The sequence below is a fragment of the Schistocerca nitens genome, chromosome 1, assembly GCF_023898315.1.
Source record: "Schistocerca nitens isolate TAMUIC-IGC-003100 chromosome 1, iqSchNite1.1, whole genome shotgun sequence".
Taxonomy (NCBI): domain Eukaryota; kingdom Metazoa; phylum Arthropoda; class Insecta; order Orthoptera; family Acrididae; genus Schistocerca; species Schistocerca nitens.
This window is the reverse complement of record NC_064614.1, coordinates 249,834,414-249,856,920: the sequence shown is the minus strand read 5'-3', so window position 1 is coordinate 249,856,920 and position 22,507 is coordinate 249,834,414. Positions and strand designations below refer to the sequence as shown.

Sequence of the window (22,507 nt, the reverse complement as noted above, 5' to 3'; positions counted from 1 at the left end):
TTTTAAAATCAGTACCTCACTGTGTGGTCACAGTGGTTATAGATTATGATAACCATGAAAGAAACTTTCAAAACTAATCCAAGCTTTCTGTTATAAGTTTATTCTGGTCTGAGAAAAATTATTTTAGAGAAATAACAACATTTTTATTTGTTATTGGAAAATTCTGTAACTTCAGATTTCTATTACCTGTAAATATGTTCTTATAACCTATTAAAATTTCATTAATGCCAGGCAAACCATTTCAAGATACATAGTTTTAAAGTGAGCAGTTCCTAGAAAGATTCGCAAATCTTGGATAGTCTTCTGTCCTGTGCGGTGATGAGTAAGTAGTGCTGAGGAACTTAAAAATTTTCTGCTGTGTTCTTCTTTTGTAAAATCTGATACATCATCTCTGTAAGAGAAGTCATGATGTTTCAGATGATATATGTTTGCATCATGTGTAATTTGTAAAGTAGGAGACCAAATCGCATATGTTTGCCAGTCCACACTGTTTGCTGTTCCATGCAGCATTGATTGTTGTTGGGAACTGTAAGTATTTTGCTACATTGTTCACCTTTTGAAAGACTTGGTACATACATTTTGTAGAACAATGAATGTCCTTTCAGATTACACTGAGGTGGCATGTTTGTATCATGTGTAATTTGTAAATTAGGAAAACAAATTGCGTATGTTTGCCAGTTCCCACTGTTTGCTGTTCCATGTGGCAGCGAGTGTTGTTGGGAACTGCATATGTTTTGCTGCATTGTTTGCCTTTTGAAAGACTTGGTACATACATTTTGTAGAACAATGAATATCCTTTCAGATTACGCTGAGGTCACGAAGGTCATGGGATACCTCCTAATATCGTGTCAGACTTCCTTTTGCCTGTTATACTTCAGTAACAAGTCAATGAAAGTTCCCTGTAGAAATATTGAGCCATCCTGTCTCTATAACCATCCATAATTGTGAAGGTATTGGCAGTGTAGGATTTTGTGCATTAACTGGCCCCTCTATTATGTCTTATAAATGTTTGACGGGATTCATGTCAGGTGATTTGGGTGGCCAAATCATTTGCTTGAATTATCCAGAATGTTCTTCAGACCAGTCACTAACAATTGTGGCACAGTGACATGGTGCCACTGACATCCATAAAAATTCCAATGTTGTTTGGGAACATTAAGTCCATGAATGGCTGCAAATGGTCTCCAAGTAGCCAAACATAACTAGGACTCAGTCTACTCATGTAAATGAAGTCCACACCATTATGGAGCCACCACCAGTTTGCTTCATGGGATCTGTGCCACACTCAAACCCTACCATCAACTCTTACCAACTGAAATTGGGACTCATCTGACCAGGCCACAGTTTTCCAGTAGGGTGCAACCAATATGGTCATGAGTGCAGTAAAGGTGCTAGAGGTGATACTGTATTGTTAGCAAAGGCAGTCACATCTGTTATCTGCTGCCATAGACTGTTAATGCCAGATTTTGCCACACTGTCCTAACAGATACATTCATTGTATGTCCCACATTGATTTCTGCAGTTATTTCATGTAGTGTTGCTTGTTTGGTAGCACTGACAACTCTATGCAAATGCCACTGCTCACGGTCATTAAGTGAAGGCTGTGAGTGACTGCCTGGTTGGTTTGTTGGTTGGTCGATTTGGGGGAAGGGACCAAACAGCAAGGGAAGGATGGGGAAGGAAGTTGGTCATGTCCTTTCAAAGGAACCATCCAAGCAACTGCCTGAAGCAATTTGGGGAAATCACAGAAAACCTAAATCAGGATAGCCAGAAGCGGGTTTGAACCGTCATTCTCCGAAATGTGAACCCAGTGTGCTAACAACACTGTGCCAGCTCGCTCTGTGACTGCCTGGTCCATGTAGAGAGGTAATGCCTGAAATACGGTATTCTCAGCACACTCTTAATGCTGTGGATCATGGAATATTAAATTCCATAATGATTTCCAAAACTGCCATACCATGTTCAAAGCCTGTTAATTCCCATTGTGAGGCTATAATTGTAGTAACACTGTTCACGTTACGTCGCACTTCGCTTAGCATAGACCGGGACTGTGTCCTAGGCATGCCCGATGTTAACTGACTGGGCACGGCCCGGGCTGCCGGAGTTTTTGTTGTTCTTATGCCGGCAGAGGTCGCGTCCGAATTCTCGTGTGCCCTCTGGTGGACGGGACTCTACTTGCGGCAACTACCGTCCGTGACGCGCCGTGCCAATGTGCGCCTCCCGCGATCTTTCTGGTCGCTACTACACTCCTCCTCCTTCGGGGGGTGAAGCCACTGTGAACCACTGCGTCGGAAGGTGGAGCGTCGGGCAGGAGCTATGACCTCCACATCCATTGGATGGCCAGAGTCGAGGGGATCTGCCAACCCTCGAGCCGGAACCTTCGAATACGGCTGGAAGTGACCCACACGAAGAGGCCCCCATCGTCCCACAACCGGAGCCCGGGACAGAACGGGCGACAAGCTGGCGAACTCCGGATCCTGTTCCACCTCGGGAGGGGCAAGACCCAGTGGCAGGGACGAAGGGGAAGGGACGACCACAGGTGAACTAGCCTCCTGAGAAACAGGGCCTGCTAGGGGGGCCGGCTCTCGCTGGGGCATCTCGAATGATGGCGATGCCGGTGCTGGAGCTACTGGAGGCTGCCAAGGCTGAGAACCATCACAGTGTGGCAGAGTCACAGCGGGGAGAGGAGGTAACATCCCCTGTGAAACCAATACAGGTGCCGGCAATGGAGAAGCCGGTGTCCGAGAGGTCGGAGGGCGGGTGCCCGAACGTGGACGTAGCTGATTTTGGTGACGACATACCACCCGGTCCCCTACCTGCAAGGTATAGAGCCAGCGGCCATTTCGGCGCAGGACCACCGCCGGTATCCAACGTGGATTGCGACCAAACCCATGGGCCCAGACCGACATACCCAGTGGAAAGCCAGGTACTCCGTTTTGTGAAGACTGGCGAGGACCAGGCCGGAGGAGGTGCAGCAGAGTCCTAGGTTGACGCCCATGGAGGAGCTCTGTGGGGCTGTGTTCTCCCATTGGTGTGGTCCGGTATGCCGTCAAGAAAAACGTCAATGCTTCCTCTGCAGGAAATTCGTGCACATACTTTTTCATCTGCGTCTTAAATGTGCGCACCATGTGCTCGGCTTCCCCATTCGATTGTGGATGGAAGGGGGGAGAGCAAACGTGCCGAATACTGAAGCGCCTGCAAAAATCCTGGAAGGTCTGCGAAATAAACTGCGGTCCATTGTCCGAGACCAGGGTGATTGGCAGACCTTCCACAGAAAAGATTTTTGCTAGTGCCTGGATTGCAACTTCTGAAGTGGTTGAGGAGCAGCGAACCACATATGGGAATCGGGAATAAGCATCAATGACAATGAGCCAAAAGCCATTGAGAAACGGGCTCGCAAAATCCATGTGAACACGTTCCCATGCTTGGGTTGCCGGCGGCCATAAAGAGAACGCTGCCCTGGGAGATGCTTGTTGGCTCGCACACTGGGAACAGGCGGCCACCAAGTGCTCAATTTCTCTGTCAATACCGGGCCAGTACACATGTCTGCGAGCCAAGGTTTTAGTACGGGAAACATCCCAGTGCCCCGCATCTAATAACGTGAGGACCTCCCTTCGTAAACTTGCAGGAACAACCACGCGAGGAGCTGTATCATCGGTAGCCAGAAGGAGAACTCCTTCCAAGACTGAGAGGCGGTCTCGTACAAGAAAATAATTACGAAGAGGGTCCGAGGCCCGGCCCGGAGGGCGGGATGACCACCCCTGCTGAATGAGGCGAACTACTTGCCGGAGAACCGGGTCAGCCGCCGTTTCCCTGGCGACTTGAGAACTAGTGATCGGGATGCCACATCCAAATGAAAACACATAATCTCCTCTCGATCGAACATAGTATCCGGGCCCACCGGAAGACGGGAAAGAGCTCGGCATTGGCATGCTGTCCTGTAGGGCGAAAATGAATGTCATAATGGTACTTAGAGAGGAACAAGGCCCAGCGCTGTAGTCTGTGGGCCGCCCTATCCGGAATCTGAGAGGCGGGGCCAAATAACGATATTAACGGCTTATGGTCAGTGATTAACTGAAACTTCGTGCCATACAAGAAAGGGTGAAACTTGGTAACAGCGTAGACAATGGCCAAAGCCTCTTTTTCCACCTGGGAGTAATGGGCCTGCGCGGGACTAAGCGTTTTCGACGCAAACGTCAGTGGTTGCTCGGAACCATCTGCGTTGCGATGGGCCAGGACCGCCCCCACCCCATACTGCGAAGCATCTGTAGCCAGGACCAACGGCTTATGGGGGATCAAAAGTAGCCAAACAAGGGGCTGACGTGAGGAGGCCCTTCAACGAGGTGAACGCTCGCTCGCATGCCGGCGACCAATCAAAAGGAACACCCTTGTGCAGAAGGCAGTACAGGGGGTGGGCTATAGTGGAAGCCCTGGGAATGAACCGGTGGTAATAGGCTATCTTGCCTAAAAAAGCTTGTAACTCTTTCAGCGAAGTGGGCCGAGGAAGGTTGATGATACCTTGGACCAAACTTCCTAGTGGCTGGATGCCGTGCCGAGATATGGTGTAGCCCACATACTCAATGGACGGTTGGAAGAAGGTTGACTTATGCAGGTTGCAACGCAAGCCCACAGACCTGAATTTGAGAAAGAGGGTGCGAAGGTTGTGCAAGTGTTCCTTCGTGCTGCGGCCTGTGACAATTATGTCATCCAGGTAATTAATACAGTGAGGGATTGTCGACGTGACATGCTCAAGATAACGCTGGAATATCGCCGGGGCACTGTATATTCCAAAGGCCAACTGCTGGTATTGGTAGAGGCCAAACGGGGTGTTGACGACCGCCAGCCGTTTGGAGTCCTCATCAAGTGGTATCTGATGATAAGCCTCCGACAGATCGATTTTCGAAAAATATTGGGCTCCCGCCACGGCGGAGAACAATTCATCAGCACGTGGCAAAGGATAGGTGTCCACCACCAATTGGGAATTAATGGTGGCCTTGAAATCGCCACAAAGACGTAATTTTCCCAAGGGCTTCTTGACAATAACGAGGGGCGAAGCCCACTCACTGGAAGAAATGGGAAGAACGACCCCTAGGGCTGTCAGCCGGTCTAGCTCTTCCTTTACCTGAGGGCGGAGAGCCAAGGGGATCTGCCTCGCACGTAGAAAACGCGGGCGAGCCGACGCCTTCAACGTTAAGTGAGCTTCAAAATCTGAAACACGCCCCAGGCCCTCCTCAAAAATATCTGGAAAGTCCGAGATCAAAGATTCCAATGAATGATAGGGAACGTCTTCGGAGACCAACTGTATGGTGTCAGCAATAGAAAAACCGAAAGCTTGAAAGGCATCCAGGCCAAAAAGGTTAGCGGAGCTCGCATCACTGACAACAATAAAAGTAATAGGCCGAGTGACTGATTTGTAAGTCACGTCGGTAGTGAATTGACCCAGTAGGGGAATGAACTGTTTACCAAGTCCAAGGTCGCAATAAGTTTGTGCATTCAACAACGAAACTGCCGTGCCCGTATCTACTTGCAGTTGTAACCGGCGCGACCGAACCGACACCTCGATAAAGAGTTTGCGTGCCGATGCGTCGGGAGCCTGGCCTGATGAAACTTCCTGAATGTCAACGTCCATGTCCTCTGTACTTGCTTCCTTCGATTCTTTTGAGGCTGAGCGGCAAACTTTAGCAATGTGACCTTTTTTATTACATTTGCGACAAACGGCCCAACGCTGGGGGCACTATGACCGATCATGATGTATATAGCACGACGCACAGGATGGCAACAGGGGCCGGCGGCCGGAATTCTGTTTACGCGCCATGCGGGAGCGGCCGTAACGGCCGGATTGTACCGCTCGCACGTCGTCCACCCCGGACACAGTGGACGCGGCCGCGCTGCCCTGAACCTCCGCAACGTCGCACCACGCTTCCAGCTGTTGACCTGCTGCGTGAGAGACTTCATACGATTGAGCAATGGACAGGACTTCCTTGAGGGAAGGGTCTTCAAATTGCAGGGCCTGTTGCCGGACCTCCCTATCAGGGGCCGAACGAACAATGACGTCGCGTACCATAACGTGGGCATACGACTCTCGCGACTGCTCCGTGACAAAATGACACTTGCGACTAAGACCGTGCAGGCTAGCGGCCCACGCCCGGTAAGACTGATGGGGCTGTTTCTTGCATTGATAGAACTGGACCCTAGCCGCCACAACATGCGTGCGGCGGCGATAATATGAAGACAGCAATGAACACAATGTGTCAAAAGACAAGGACGAGGGTTCCTGCAACGGCGCTAGCTGCCGCAAAACTTGATACAGTGAGGGAGATATCCAAGACAAGAAGAGAGCATGACATACCTCCGCATCGGCAACATGAAACGCCTGGAAATGCTGCCGAAGGCGATGTTCATATGCGTCCCAATCCTCCGCCGTCTCGTCATACGGGGGAAAGGGAGGAGGGAACTGCGCCGGAGCAGACGGCGTGGAGAGCAACGCTGGAAGCACTTGTTTCATGGTGGCCACTGCTGTGCAACCAAAACCTGCACCAAATCCTCCATGCCGTGGAGAAGCTGCGAAACCGGAACAACGACGCAACACGCGAAAGAACGACCCTACTCGTCGCCAATTGTGTAGTAACACTGTTCACGTTACGTCGCACTTCACTTAGCGTAGACCGGGACTGTGTCCTAGGCATGCCCGATGTTAACTGACTGGGCACGGCCCGGGCTGCCGGAGTTGTTGTTGTTGTTGTTACGCCGGCAGAGGTCGCGTCCGAATTCTCGCGTGCCCTCTGGCGGACGGGACTCTACTTGCAGCAACTACCATCCGTGACGCGCCGTGCCAATGTGTGCCTCCCGCGATCTTTCTGGTGGCTACTACAATAATCATGTTAGAAATCTTGTCACATGAATCACCTGAGTAAAAATAACAGCTCTACCAATGTGTACCCTTTTATATGTTGAGTATGTCATACTACCGCCATCTGTATATGTGCATTTCACTACCCCATGACTTTTGTCACTTCAGTGTATACATGTTTCTATCATGAGTACACTACAGATTAGGAAATCAAATTGTATTTAGAAGAATGAGATTTTCACTCTGCAGCAGAGTGTGTGCTGATATGAAACTTTCTGGCAGATTAAAACTGTGTGCCCGACCGAGACTCGGAACTCGGGACCTTTGCCTTTCGCGGGCAAGTGCTCTACCAACTGAGCTACCAAAGCACGACTCACGCCCGGTTCGCAGGAGAGCTTCTGTAAAGTTTGGAAGGTAGGAGACGAGGTACTGGCAGAAGTAAAGCTGTGAGCACCGGGCGTGAGTCGTGCTTCGGTAGCTCAGTTGGTAGAGCACTTGCCCGCGAAAGGCAAAGGTCCCGAGTTCGAGTCTTGGTCGGGCACACAGTTTTAATCTGCCATGAAGTTTCAAATTGTATTTGTTTGCCAGTGTGTGCCAATTGCTGTTCCACATAGCAGTTAGTGTTGCTGAGTGAAACTGCACAGATTTTGTGAACCGTTCTCCTCTTGAAATATCTACTAAATACTTTCTGTAGAACAGTTCACACCCTTTCAGTTTATATATGTTTGAATTCTGTGTACTTAATACACTAGGGAATCAGATTGCATTTGTTTGCCAGTGTGTGTGTTTGCTGTTCTGCACAGCAATGAGTGTTGCTGGAGAGAAGCAGCACAGATTTTGCTGCACTGTTTGCCTTTTGAAACATCTAATACTTACTTTCTGGAGAGAAAGTCATCTCCTTTCAGATTATTTATGTTTGTATTATGTGTACTTTGTAGATTAGGAAATCAAACTACATTTACTTGACTGTGTGTGCCGCCTCCTTCTCGGCATGGCAGTGAGTGTTGCTAAGAAGCTGCACATATCCGCTGCACTGTTATTCATTTGTAACAACTGATATATCAGTTCATTAGGATTACTCATACCCTTCAGATTACATAAGGTGAATCATCCGAAACTTGCACCAAAAATATTGTGGAAGTGGAAAATGCTATTGATGTGCGATTCCACAGAATTGGTTGGTAGTTAGGGGCTCATATTTTTTGCTGATAAGTAGATTGTAACAATACTTAAGAAGTGCATTTTTTGTGCAAATACATACTTTTTAAATGGATCATGCCTACTGTCATCAACTAACAAAAAGTAGGGTAAATTAAAATGTCAGTGGTAGTTTGTTGCAGGATTCTAGTTCGAGTTGTTTATGAGATACCATATTTTCAAAAGTTTCCACACTGGCACTTGTTTGTGCCATTCAGTTTACATCATTGCAATGTACAATGTTGTTATGTTTGCTTAAGTGTGCTTGTGTGCTCCTGGAGTGCATTCTGTCTCGCTAGTCAGTGTGTTACATTCCAAACAATAGACCATGTGTGGACAATGGGATTTCCCAATGGAGAAAAAGCTGACATGCTCATGATGTATGGAGAGTTAGGGAGAATGCAGTTCATTCTTGAATGTTACATGCAGCAAAATATCTCAATAGACGTCAACCATTTCAGCAATTATTTATTAACTTCTTGAACCAGTTACGTAAAAGTGGTAGTCGAATACTTGGACAACATAACAGAAGGAAAAAGTGATCACAGGAGAGGGGAAAGTTAGTGATCTTGCTGCTGTAGCAGTTGATCCACATATTATCTCTTGCACAATTGCACGAGGAATTGGCATGTGTCAGACAAGTGTCCTATGTGTTCTCCATCGATATAGGTTCCATCCCTGTCAGATCTCTCTCCTTCAAGAGCTGCAAGGAAAGAATTATGAGAATTGTGTTAACTTCTGTATGTGGGCATTAATACAGGATATTCCAGACGCATCATGTATCTTGTTTAGCGATGAAGCCACATTTACAAATCATGGCCAGATAAACTACCATGGAGTGTACATGTGTGTTGAGGGATAGTCAACCAACAGCTCATAGGCACATCTTTCATAGACAAAATACTGAATGCGCAGAAGTATCGCAGCCTCCTATTGGACCATCTTCCACAGATGCTAGAAGATGTACCTCTGCAGACGAGAAACTTGTGCTATCAACATGACAGCTGTCCAGCTCATAGAACACGAAGTACTACAACACATCTTCATGAATTTCTTCCAAATCGCTGGATTGTATGTAGAAGACCTGTATCTTAACATTTTTTTTTTGTGGGAAATGCTGAAAGATAAAAGGACACATCAACTATACCCAATGATATGCAACAATGTATTACTGCAGCGTGCTCATATCTCCACTGAAATTCTAGCATTTGTGCAGCAGTTGTTCCATACCAGACTGGAAGTGTGTATTGTTGCTGCCAGTGGTTATTTTGAACACAACCTGTGATGCTCAGTTATCTCATTACGAGTCACAATCCAGGTAGCTAATTAATCCCTTTGTGTTGTTGTTTAGTGTGTGGTACAACAGGTATTGTACAAGTAACAGTGTGAGAACTTTACAAAATATATATTGTAAATGACTCGCACTAGAATCCTGTAACAAACTCCACTGACATTCATATATACCCCACTCTGAGTCTGTTAACATCAACAGGCATTGTTTTCTAAGTATCATTGGCTAACAGTATGAGCCCCTGACAAACAATCCATTCTGTGAAAACCACATCATTATCACTTTCCATTTCCACAGTATTTGTGGTGCAAGTTTTAAGTGATTCGCCCGGTTTGTGTCATTTGTCTTGTGCAGGTTAAGGAATCTAATTGTATCCATTAGACTGACTCATAAGGAGAAAGGAACCAGTTGCAGGTGAAAGCAGTAGCACTTTCCAATATTATGAAGAAGAGCAGATAATGACAGTGTTGGCAGGAATGTTAAAACATGGACGACAGCTATTTGTCTTTCTATTGTGCACGTTTACCTGCTCCTATGCCTGGGTGTGTATGAATGCCCTTAGCTGTCTATCCTTTCGACCTGCCAGGCATATGTGAATGCCTGTAGCCATCTGGCTGTCCTACCTGCTTGGTGTACATGTACATCTGCAACCATCTGGGCACTCTACCTGCATGTGATACTGTATGCCCATAGCTGTGGAAGTGTTAAGCTATTATAAATAAATAATCATAATTTGTACTATGACTTAATCTAATGTCATTTAGTGTTAGCATAGAACACCAGTAGGCCAAGTGTTGTAGATGCAGAACAATGAACTCTGAAAGTAGAGAATGAAAATGCTCCCTGTTCATGAGCAGGTCCCTTTAGTCATATTCAGTCAGTGGTACATGTTTTTAATGCAACTTATTTATCTAGAAACCACTACGTTTAGTAATAATACAGGATACAGAATTACTTCCTATTCACAGATGTGGTAAACACCATAAATCTGAGCCTCAGACTGGAGCATTACACCCACATGGTAAACCCATGTGAATGGCTCTCTCTGTATTTGGTGCAGAAGCATGTGGTCGGCAGTTTCCTCAGTCATTATCACACAGATATGCATTTGCTGAGTGTGGGGTAACAGGCGAGTGGCCCTGCCATATAACTGAATAAACATGGACTCTATGCCATCTCACCACAATGTAACAGAACTAATGGGCCTGGCATGTGTTGAAATTTATTTAGAATTATTTTTAACTGTTGATTTTCCATGTTTTCTTTCTACACAATGTATACTGTATTCCTGAAATTCACCAACTATTATCACAGCAACTGAGTATGATTATGTATAACAAAAATTAAAGTGATAATTGAATACTGAACGTTATTGAAAGTAATCAATTTAGCTGTGGAACTGAAAGTTTGCATGATTGAGTAGCTGAAGAAATGAGGCTCGCATTCAGTTTCCCACTCAAAGCATACTGACAATAAGACATATTTTTGATAAAATGAACAAAAAATATTTATGTTGACAATGGTGACAACTTATTATAGTTGTCAACTTTGTTTATAATTAACAAAAAAACTTAAATCCAGCAACACAGGAGGCTCTCACGAGTAAATTAAGCAAATAAACTAATAGGATTCATTAGAGTTGATAACTGCACTGATCAGAAAGAGGAAGGAAGTGCAAAGTGTACTGTAAGGGAAGTGTGAATTTAAAGCTTTATTGATGCTATCTTGCTTTTCTTTTCCTTTGGTGACTTTTGTTTATTCCCAGATATGTTGTGAGCTATGTATCTTCAGTCACGGTGCATCTTAAAATCTCATTTTTTGTTCTACTATAGCACAAATCATTCACTTGATGGTATTTTCAGTCAGCATCTTTTCATTCACAACAAAGCAAGAAAAATTATGGTTCACTATCCTGTTAATCAGTTATACCAGGCCTATAGCTGAGATGCAGTTAAATTGTGGTACATCATGAGTTAAATTGTGGTATGTCATGAATACAGCAGAGGGAATGATAGTGTAGACACATGAGAAGAAATAATTTTTTTTCCAATTTTGCTAGATGCCGGTGTGTGTGTATCTGTGTATGTGATGTGTGGAAAAAAAACTGACGAAGTGGTTGCTTTTCTGCCAGATGTATGTTTACAATCATTTGGCCATCAGCAAGAACAATGAACATTCCTAACATTAATGGCAGCTACTTTTCAGTTTAGTACATGAATTCATGTATATGTGATCAACCCTTCACTGTGTTCCTTATTTCTGGAAGTTCTGCATGATTCACAGACAGAGTAAGTAAGTGAGAATCAAACTAAACACAGGGATGTTAAAGATGACTTACGTAAAGTCTGGTTTGTGGCTACTTCTATTTCCTGCCTTACATAAATAATCTGTACTACTTACTGTACCTACACAAAGTAACATCACTCTGGATAAGCACATACCATGGCTGGGAAGTAAAACTGGAGAGCCTCAGCCACTGGTCTTGGGGAGCAGACAGGGCGTGTCTCCTTCAGTTTTATCGAGCTTTTGTGCGTTCACGGCTGGACTATGGGTGCACAGTGTATGGGTCAGTGAGGCCGTCTTATATGCAGATCCTTGATGCTGTCCACCATGCCGGGATTCGACTGGCCATGGGTGCTTATCGGACCAGTCCCATACCCAGCCTCTGTGCTGAGGCTGCGGAACTGCCACTTACCATCTCGCGGCAGCTCCTGCTGGTGCGCCAGGCTTAGAAGTTTCTTGCAGCTCCCACCATGCCTGCTCACCATCCTGTTGCTCATCCACCTCTGGACCGCCATTTTTCCCACCGTCCCCGGGATACGTTGCCGTTTGGGATCCGTGTGCAATGTGTGCTAGAGTCCCTCAGTGTGGAGTCTGTACAACCCCAAATCCTGGGTTTTAATTGCCTGCCACCCTGGTTACAGAAGAGGCCCGGAGTGATTTTAGATTTATTGCAGTGCAAGAGAAATTGCACTCCTGCCACCATTTTTATTGCAGCATTTTCTGCCATTTATCTGAGCACCACGACTATGTAGCTGTTTTTACGGATGGGTCGAAACAAGGGGATTCCGTTGGTTGCTCTGTTGTTTTTCCGGATCGTGTCCTCAAGGTCCGACTGCCTCAGACTTTTACTGTCTTTGATGCAGAATTGTCTGTGATCTTGCGGGCACTGGAGCAGATGAGACATTATTCCTGTCCTAAATTTCTTGTCTGTTCCAATTCACTAAGTGCCCTTCACTCTTTGCAGCGTTTGTATCCAGCAGATAAAATAATCCAGACCATTCAGGATGCCCTCCTCCATCTACAGCGATTGGGGAAGGTGGGGGCTTTCTGCTGGGTTCCGGGGCATGTCGGCATTGCTGGGAATGAAAGGGCAGGTCTCGCAGGCAAGGAGGCATGTCTCGATCCACAAGTATCTCAGTGTGCTATACCCCTGCATGCACTCACCTCGCTGTTGAGCTCACGAGTCATGCGTCGGTGGGAGGATGAGTGGCTGGAAGTGACTGACAATAAGCTCCGTATAGTCAAACCCACAACGCATGTGTGGTGTACTTCCTTTCAGCCCCGTCGACGGAACGAGGTTCTCCTCACTCGGCTTCGGATAGGCCACAGCCCTATGACACATGGCTTCCTGCTCCGGCGGGAGGACCCTCCAATGTGTGGTGCTTGTGGCGTCCAGGTCACTGTGCGCCACGTTTTATTGGACTGCGTTTTATTTTCTGACCAGTGGGCCGCGGCTGACTTGCCAGGGGACCTGCCATCTCTTTTAGGCAACACTCGGACGAACACACCTTCAGCAAAGAGTCCAGCAGCATATTGCTCCCTCCTACGTATATCTCGCGAAGAGACCATGAGGATAAAATGAGAGAGATTAGAGCCCACACAGAAGCATACAGACAATCCTTCTTTCCACGAACAATACGAGACTGGAATAGAAGGGAGAACTGATAGAGGTACTCAGGGTACCCTCCGCCACACACCGTCAGGTGGCTTGCGGAGTATGGATGTAGATGTAGATGTAGATGTGGTTAAAGTTTTAAAGTTCTGTGCCATGTCAAATGTTTTTACAAAGATTTTAGGGAGAGGATCTTAATTTGCTCAGTGTGTGACAAGCTCGCCCATATTTTATGTAAGTGCCCAGCCAATGACAATTTACTGTGGCAGTCTTGTTGCTACATTTTCCCTTTCCTTACGTTCTACTTTCTTATGTAGCATTTTCCTTCTTTTCCTGCTTTCTTTGCGTGTGTGTTTCAGTTTTATTAGGTCTGTCCACATTCGTTCCTTTTAATGCATGTCAGGGCACTGATGACCTCGACATTGAGCGCCCATAAGCCCCAACACACACACACACACACACACACACATTCAAACACACACAGCTCTTGTATGATATAGTGGTTAAAACCTTCAACATGTGTTGTCACTAATTAATTTTATTCACTTATATACTGTCGTACATCTACTGAGTCCCTCTTGACCTATTTACTGAGTCACCTGAGTTTCACATTCCATAAATAGAAGTATGTGTATGCATATTGTATTGCATACTTCTAAATAAAGTGTGTCTAAAGAAATAAATATGTGTAACTTTTAGTCAAATTACTTGTTTTATATCGAGTTATCATGAACATGATCTATAAAACAAGCAGCCTGACTTATAAAAATATCATTCTTAATGTCACAGTCCGCAAAATTGTCAAGAACTGGATTTCTGTCTGGTGTGGGCGAAAATAGACAACGAACCGTGGTGGCCAGGTGAGTATGCGTTATCATATGTTGCACTGATGTCAGTCTAAGAGGACAGAAGTATTTCATTAGGTGAAAGATACTAACAGTATGTTTTTGTTTCATGTTAGGAATTGTTATCCCTGGTCAGGTTTGCAGAAATACAAAATCTGGGTATGTCTGGATATTTTGGAACTCTGAAAGAAATGTTTCTCAGGTAATTTAATTTTGTTAAAATCAATATACTGTATTAGATATGCAGATTAAACAGTCATCTGATTAGTAATGTTTATACTCTGGTTACAGGTGGAAGCATCACAAGCTATTGATTTTTGGGAAAATTTTGTGCGTTTTCATGATCCTAGTTTGCTAGATGAAGGGTACCTTGAAGACAACATTACCAACATTAAAGTAAGTGTAACAAATGTATTTATTTTAATCTATAGAGCAAACAATGGCCTACATTTTGTTCCAATTGAAAGAACATTATTCAGAGACATTTAACATTACTGGACATTTGATGGTAGATGGTTAAAACATACAGGATATTTTAAAGCAAATATCTGGATTTTAAGGCTTTGCAGAATTTATTGCACTCATCTTACAATTGAAAATAAAACATCAAATGAAAGAGCAACTCACAGTTTTTCTTGCAAGTGTTCAGTGTGAGTATAAAACATTAGGGATATGGTATCGGTAGACTCAGTAAAGCTTTGTAGTCCAACTTCACAATCTGTTCACTCTGTTCACACAATATTTCAACTTACAATGTCTGTAGACACCCTATAAGTTCTGTAGACAAGAAATATAATATGAATTTTACAGCTTATCGAAAATTATCTTCGATATAGGCTTACAACCAAATTTGCAACTACACAATTATCAAGAACATAAATTTTGAGCCAGACAAAATACATATTACTTGCAAACAATCCTCTGAGCACCAGCATCATAGAAATATCTATGTTAATTTCAATAACAAACCAAAAGATGAAAGTTAAAAATTGTGTAATAATGTTAAATTACCTTTTGGAACTTTATGTCTCATGCAAAAACTCGGAAGACAGAGACATTGAAAATGCTTCCTGGTGTCAGTTCTACTCTAAATAGAAAATAGCCAAATTTGAAATATGAAAATTGCATTGTAGTTGCAATTTCAGAGGCATAACTAATTCACAAAACTGTTCACACTAAAATTACTTTTATTGTTTGTAAATGCTGATATGGCACACATAATAGGTGTAAACTATTTGCAGAAAAACACAAAACAGCAAAAGACCTATTTGACAATCAGAGTGGAAAACACACCCAAATCAAATTAAGTATACTTTTGTCAACAACTCAATATAAACATTATATTACCAATAGTTACTATAAGTTGTTCTCAACCTGTATGTTAACATTTTTGCATTTTATGTGATGGTATTAACCTGTTGTAAGACTATGTACACAAAAGCCAGAATAACAACTTCAGCCAGAACCTGTACGTTACTGAAAGACATTAACTACCTGTGAAATGTATATGACTCTTTAGTTCTCATAATCAAAGTCTCTGCAACATTTTATTTGACTATGTAGTGAAACCTTTTCATTACTAGTATTAACTTTAATTGTATGTTACATGACTCTAATAAAATACACAACAATTAGAAGACAGTATAACTTTTATTTTATTTCCTTCATTGTACATACTCTCATAGTCATCACAGACAAAATACTATCAGCTTTTTTCCCTTGTCACCAGTCTCTAAACCATACAGCAAATGTTACATTTTACAGGCTATCCCAACAGCTCCCCTAAAAACTACAGTGTTTGTTTTCTATTACTTTAAGTTTACCTTTCTTATTACTCATACAGTATTTAAATGTTTTAGGAGTTACGAAGACCACTTACCAAATAGAAGAACTGCTGAGCATCTAAAGGCACACACACACACACACACACACACACACACACACACACACATACACACACACATGCAGCTATTTCGAGCCGGGTGACACACAAATGCTGACACTGAAGTTTGGTAGGTGAACTGAGGTGGTGGTTGTGTCGGGGGGGTTGGTAGAAAGATAAAGAAGCAGCAAGCAGGAGGAGGAGTTCATAACAAGTAGTTAACAATCTGGAGGGATGGAGGGAAGCAGGAATGCTGGGGTGAGGGGTAGCAGGTGCACATGTTAGATGTGTAACACATCTGCACTGGAGCTGGCGAGATGTGGCTCTGGGTGAAGATGACATGGAGTAGTGGATTGTGAGGGTGACAGGACATGAAGGGGGAACTGTTGGGCAGAGAGTTTGGGGTCAGTAGGTTATTGTAGATTCAGGACAGAAGGATTATGGGAGTGAAGGATACGCTGCAAAGATAACTCCCATCTATGTAGTTCAGAAAAGCTGGAGCTAGAGGGAAGGGTTCAGATGGCATGGGTGTGAAGCAGCCTTTGAACTTGGGTGCAGTTTGGAGGTGACCAATCACACCCTTCTCATGGATAGCTAGTTGGTGGTGTTCATGTAAAATATTGTGCAGAATTTGCAGAAGAGCTGGTATGTGATATGGCTGCTTTCACAGATGGGATGGGATAAGCCTATGACAGCACAGGAGGGTGTGTGAGTCGGGCGTTTCTTGCACCTGGGTTTTTCATAGGGATATGACCCATGTGGCAAACCAATGGGGGTGGGAATGGCACAGGGAGGGACCAGGATTTTGTGTAGGTAATGGAATACCACTTTAGGAAGAATGGGAAGATCATGGGTAGGATGTTACTTACTTTCAGGCATGATAAGTGATAATCAAAGCCTTCTGTTGCCCCAGTTTGAGGCGATAGTGGATGATGGGAGATGCTCCTTTGCAGCTGATTTGTGGGGGTGATGGGAGTCTTAGGGGTATGTGAGGCTATGGCACAGGAAATTTGTTTGTGGATTAGGTTTGCTGGGTGGTGTCTGTCTGTGAAGGCACTTTTTGAGACCTTGATCATACTGGGAAAGGGAATTCTTGTCACTGCAGATACACCATTCACATGTGGCCAAGCTATATGGTAGTTGTTTTTTTGTGTGGAGGTACTGTTTATGGTTAGTGGGTTTAATATGAACAGAGGTATGGATGAAGCCATCAGGGAGGTAGAGGTCAAAATCCAGGATGGTCGCACATTGAGTTGAGGAGCATAAGGTGAAGCAGATGGGAGAGAATATGGGGGCTGTAGAGGAATGAGGATAGAGTGTCTCGGCTCAGGGTGCAGATTAGGGAAATATCATCAATGAACCTTAACCAGACTAGGAGTTTGAGGTTTTGGGAGGCTGAAAGGTTCCTTCTAGATTATGCTTAAACAGGTTGGCATAGGAGGGTGCCATGTCAATGCTGATGGCTGTGCTGTGATTTTATGTACATGCCTTCCCCTCAAAGGAGAAGTAGTTGCATGTGGAGGTATAAACAGTACTCTGTATAAGGAATGAGGTAGTGGGTTTGATGTTTGAAGGACACTGGGAGAGTTAGTATTCACTAATGGCAAGTCCGTGGGCATGAGCAGTGTTGATGACTGAATTGTGATCCAGATGATATTGGGGTGGAGATGGTCAAGAGTCAGTGAAAGAAGCAGATTTTGTCTTTGATATGAGAGACTAGGTTGTGAGCAATTGGTTGGAGGTGTTGCTCGACAAGAGCTTAGATTCATTCAGTGGAAAAACAATAACCAGCTACAATGGGATATCCATGATTATTGGGTGTGTGGCTTTTGGGAAATATGTAGATCAGTTTGCTGTCACCCTAACACATCAAAAAATTGTTTCCATGTGGACTGAAAAAGGCCTTCACAAACAGGCATACCCTCCAAACCAAGTCCACAAATAGATTTCCCATACCCTATCCTCACATACACCTAACCCTCTAACCATCCCCAAGAATCAGCTGCAAAGGAGAACTTCTCGTCGCCCACTATTGCCTCAGACTGAAGCAGCTGAACCATATCCTTCATCAATGCTTTGATTATCTCTCATCATGTCTGGCAATAAGGAATATTCCCACCCTCCTAAAGTGGTATTCCATTACCCACATGAACTATACAATATCCTGGTCCATTCCTATACCACTCTCATACCCAACCCCTTGCCACAGGGGTCACGTCCCTGTGAAAAACCCAGGTGCGAGACCCACCAGGTTCACCCACATTCCAGTCCTGTTCCAGGCTTATCCTATCCCATCAGAGCCACCTGTGAAAGCAGCCATGTCATATACCAGCTTTGCTGCAAATTCTGCACAACATTTTATGTGGCCAAGAACAGAGCTCTGCACACGGTAGCAAAACGTGCTAATGATACTAACTTACTGTAGTTCAGTGGCTGCTTCACAATGCCATCTGAATCCTAATCTCCGGCACCAGCTTTTGTGAACTATGTAGATGAAACAATTTTGCAGCACACCTTTTGCTCCTGTAATCCTCCTGACATCAATCTCCACTAACCCATTGTCTCCACATTCTCCACCGACAGTTTCCCCTTCCTCAGACCTGTCACTCTCTCCCTATGCACACCTCCATGTCTTCACCATGTGCCACACCTCACTACCAATGGCAACCTGTATCTGCCCCAACACCAATGCCTGGTTCCCACCTCTGTCTTCTTCTTAACACCCCACCCAATACAGACCCCAACCCAATCCTCTGCTGAATTGCAATGTATACGCACAGGTGTGTGTGTGTGTGTGTGTGTGTGTGTGTGTGTGTGTGTGTAGCTCACCAAAGAATTTCTTCCAAAAGTAGCAAAGTTTTCATTCTTTTCATGTGCCTGTCGACGATTCCACCCTTCTGCTATTTGGTGAATGGTTTCCTTTATGGCTAAATTATTTACATTCTGCCAGAACTTTCTTTAATGTAATATTAAAATGTTTTTGTGCTTAAGTTACAAGACGTAACTATATCACAAACTGAAAGTGATTAACACTTAATATTTTTATAAATTGGAAGTTATGATAATTGTTTTGTAATACATTTTTTAATTTCTCAAAGAACCATTACCTATACTGCTCACTAACACAGTGAACTATCACATCTATAAGTTTGCTTCTTATAACTAACTGTCCTGATTTGATCTTTTGGATAGCATCTTGATTGTCACCACAAAGAATGGTCTCCATTTCTCTTCTGGTATATATTAATGACATTGCAGAAAATATTAATAGTGACATCAGGATTTTTGCAGATGATGCAACTATCTATAATGAAGTACTTTTAGAAAAAAGCTGCATAAATATTCAGTCAGATCTTGATAATGTTTCAAAATGGTGCAAAGATTGGCAACTTGTTTTAAATGTTCAGAAATGTTAAACAGTGCACAAAAAAAAGTATCCTATGACTATAATGAGTTACTTTAGGAATTAGGCAACTTATACGAATACCTGGGTGTAACACTTTGTAGGGATATGAAATGGAATGAGCACATAGGCTCAGTTGTGTAGAATACTGGGGAAATGGAATCGTCTACAAAGGAGATCGCTTAAAAATCACTTGTACCACCTTTCCTAGAACATTGCTCAAGTGTGTGACACCTGTACCAGATAGGACTAACAAGGGATAATGAACATATACAGAGAAGGGCAGCACAAATGGTCACAGGTCTGTTTAATCCATGGGAGAGTGTCACAGAGATATTGAAGGAATTGAACTAGAAAACCTGTGGAGATAGATGTAAACTATCCTGAAAAAGTCTTTTAACAAAGTTTCAAGAACTGGCTTAAAATGACAACTCTTGGAGTATACTACAATATTCTATGTATCACTCACATAGGGATCGTGAGGATAAGAGTAGAATAATTATTGCATGCACAGAGGCATTCAGATAATCATTCTTCCCATGCTCCATAAGTGAATGGAATGGGAGAAATCTAATAACTGGTACAATGGAAGGGTACCCTCTGCCATCCACATCACTGTGGTTTGCAGAGTACACATGTAAATGTAGATGTCGTGAACTGTACAGTAAAGTGTGATATTCTTGATTACTAAATTAGTGAGAACAACTAGTCTGTCATGCTATACAAATGTAAGGGAGCAGCAATATATAGAGATATTTGCGTAACAATGATATAAACTCAAATTAGGTAAAGTAAATCATAGGCTATGAATAATGTGGTAGGATACTGGGGCAGTTTCTATGCAGGAAAGATAGCTTGAAAAACTCTTATTTGGCTCATACTTAAACATTACTAAAGTGTTTGGGAATCATATCAGATAAGGATGTCAAATTAAACACCTTTCAGCTGTCAATTCTCAACATTATTCTATTAGGCAACCAGTTTTGGTGCTTTATTATGCCATCTTTAGGCCCCTGACTGACATATAGGAATAAATCTTGCTTGTGATCGAAACAGGGGCCAGCAATACTGGTATTAGTAGATATCTACTTGCTACAGTGACCACTTCAAATATCACCTGCCGATGGCGTAATAAAGTGCCGAAACTGATTGCCTAATAAAATAAGGTTGAAAATTGACTGCTTAAAGGTGTTTAATTTGACATCCTCAATTGAACAGCTGAGTCCCCCAACCTTCGCTAAAAAGATGGACATACAGAGTCATGTTAGATAGGACTAATGAAGGACATAAGAGTGTAAACAAAGAAGGGCAGTGTGAAGGGTCACATACTTGTTTAATTGGTGAGATAGAGTAACGAAAATGTATAAAAAACTATCTAGCTGACATGCACCCAAAGAAAGCTTCTTTACCTCTAACGAGGATCTGCTTAAACTCCAACAACAGTCTTTCAAGGCAGGAAATTTGAATGCTCTTCAGCTATCTGAATTCATGGTGTCTGTTCTTTTGGACATGTCTGAAAGAACAGGCACTGCACAGAATCCACAGTGGGGAAACATAGTACTTAAGTTGAAGGTGGAGAGCAGAGAAAGGGAAGGAACTAATGATATCAAGTGCATTGGAACTTTATGCGGTATCAGCAGCAACAAGTGAAAACAGGTTCTGGATGGGTACTCTAACTAAAATCTCCTGCTTACTAGGTAGTTGTGTCACCTAGACACAGTGTTTATCACAAATGCATGGACTGTTTCAGCACATCCCCCAGCCGACTCACATTCCCACCTAGTGCCGTATTTCCACATCTCTGCCCATGCCCTCCATGTTGTTGTTATTGTGGTCTTCAGTCCTGAGACTGGTTTGATGCAGCTCTCCATGCTACTCTATCCTGTGCAAGCTTTTTCATCTCCCAGTACCTACTGCAACCTACATCCTTCTGAATCTACTTAGTGTATTCATCTCTTGGTCTCCCTCTATGATTTTTACCCTCCACGCTGTCCTCCAATGCTAAATTAGTGATCCCTTGATGCCTCAAAACATGTCCTACCAACCGATCCCTTCTTCTAGTCAAGTTGTGCCACAAACTTCTCTTCTCCCCAATCCTATTCAATACCTCCTCATTAGTTACGTGATCTACCCACCTTATCTTCAGCATTCTTCTGTAGCACCACATTTTGACAGCTTCTATTCTCTTCTTGTCCAAACTAGTTATCGTCCATGTTTCACTTCCATACATGGCTACACTCCATACAAATACTTTCAGAAACGACTTCCTGACACTTAAATCTATACTCAATGTTAACAAATTTCTCTTCTTCAGAAACGATTTCCTTGCCATTGCCAGTCTACATTTTATATCCTCTCTACTTCGACCATCATCAGTTATTTTACTCCCTAAATAGCAAAACTCCTTTACTACTTTAAGTGTCTCATTTCCTAATCTAATTCCCTCAGCATCACCCGATTTAATTTGACTACATTCCATTATCCTCGTTTTGCTTTTGTTGATGTTCATCTTATATCCTCCTTTCAAGACACTGTCCATTCTGTTCAACTGCTCCATGCTCACTAATATTAGATTCACACTGGAGGCGGAATATAAATTTGCATCTGCACTGAAGATTGTGGATTCATTGCCCATTGAGGCAAATCAGCTATATGAATGCATTGTGTCTGTTCTTTTTCATATGTCTGAAAGAACAGACAGCATGCAGAACCTGCAGTTGTGTTATGTATAATGTAAACTGAAGGTGGAGGGGGAAGAAAGGGAAGGAACTAATGATATTATCTACATTGCGACTTAATGCGGAATCAGCGAGCATGGAACACATGGACAGTGACTGTGGATAGGTGGCACAAGGTGGAAATGTGAATCAGCCAGAGAGTGTGCTAAGATAGTCTGTGAATTTGTCATAGACACTGTGTGTGGGTGGTGCAGTGGTTAATGCAATTGCCTAGTAAGCAGGAAAGTGCAGGTTCAAGTGCCAGACTAGTATATGTTTTCACTCATTGCTGCTAATCCTGCATAAAGTCTTGATGCAGCTGATGTCATTAGTTTCTTCACTTCCCTTTCCTTTCTCCCACCTCTATCTTCATTTTACGTAATATGTCTCTCATCTGCGGATACCATGTGCTGTCAGTTTCTAAAAT

The 22,507-nt window shown here is 43.5% G+C and overlaps 1 protein-coding gene across 1 annotated transcript in view; it reads left to right on the top strand.

Annotated features, from left to right (window-relative positions):
- Positions 1 to 22,507, top strand: part of LOC126235269 (DNA (cytosine-5)-methyltransferase 3B-like) — a 254,765-nt gene that overhangs the window by 27,875 nt on the left and 204,383 nt on the right. The window contains exons 2-4 of the mRNA XM_049944001.1: positions 14,023 to 14,093; positions 14,195 to 14,280; positions 14,370 to 14,474. Of these exons, the coding sequence (XP_049799958.1) occupies positions 14,023 to 14,093; positions 14,195 to 14,280; positions 14,370 to 14,474 (262 nt within the window). The remainder of the gene's footprint in view (positions 1 to 14,022; positions 14,094 to 14,194; positions 14,281 to 14,369; positions 14,475 to 22,507) is intronic.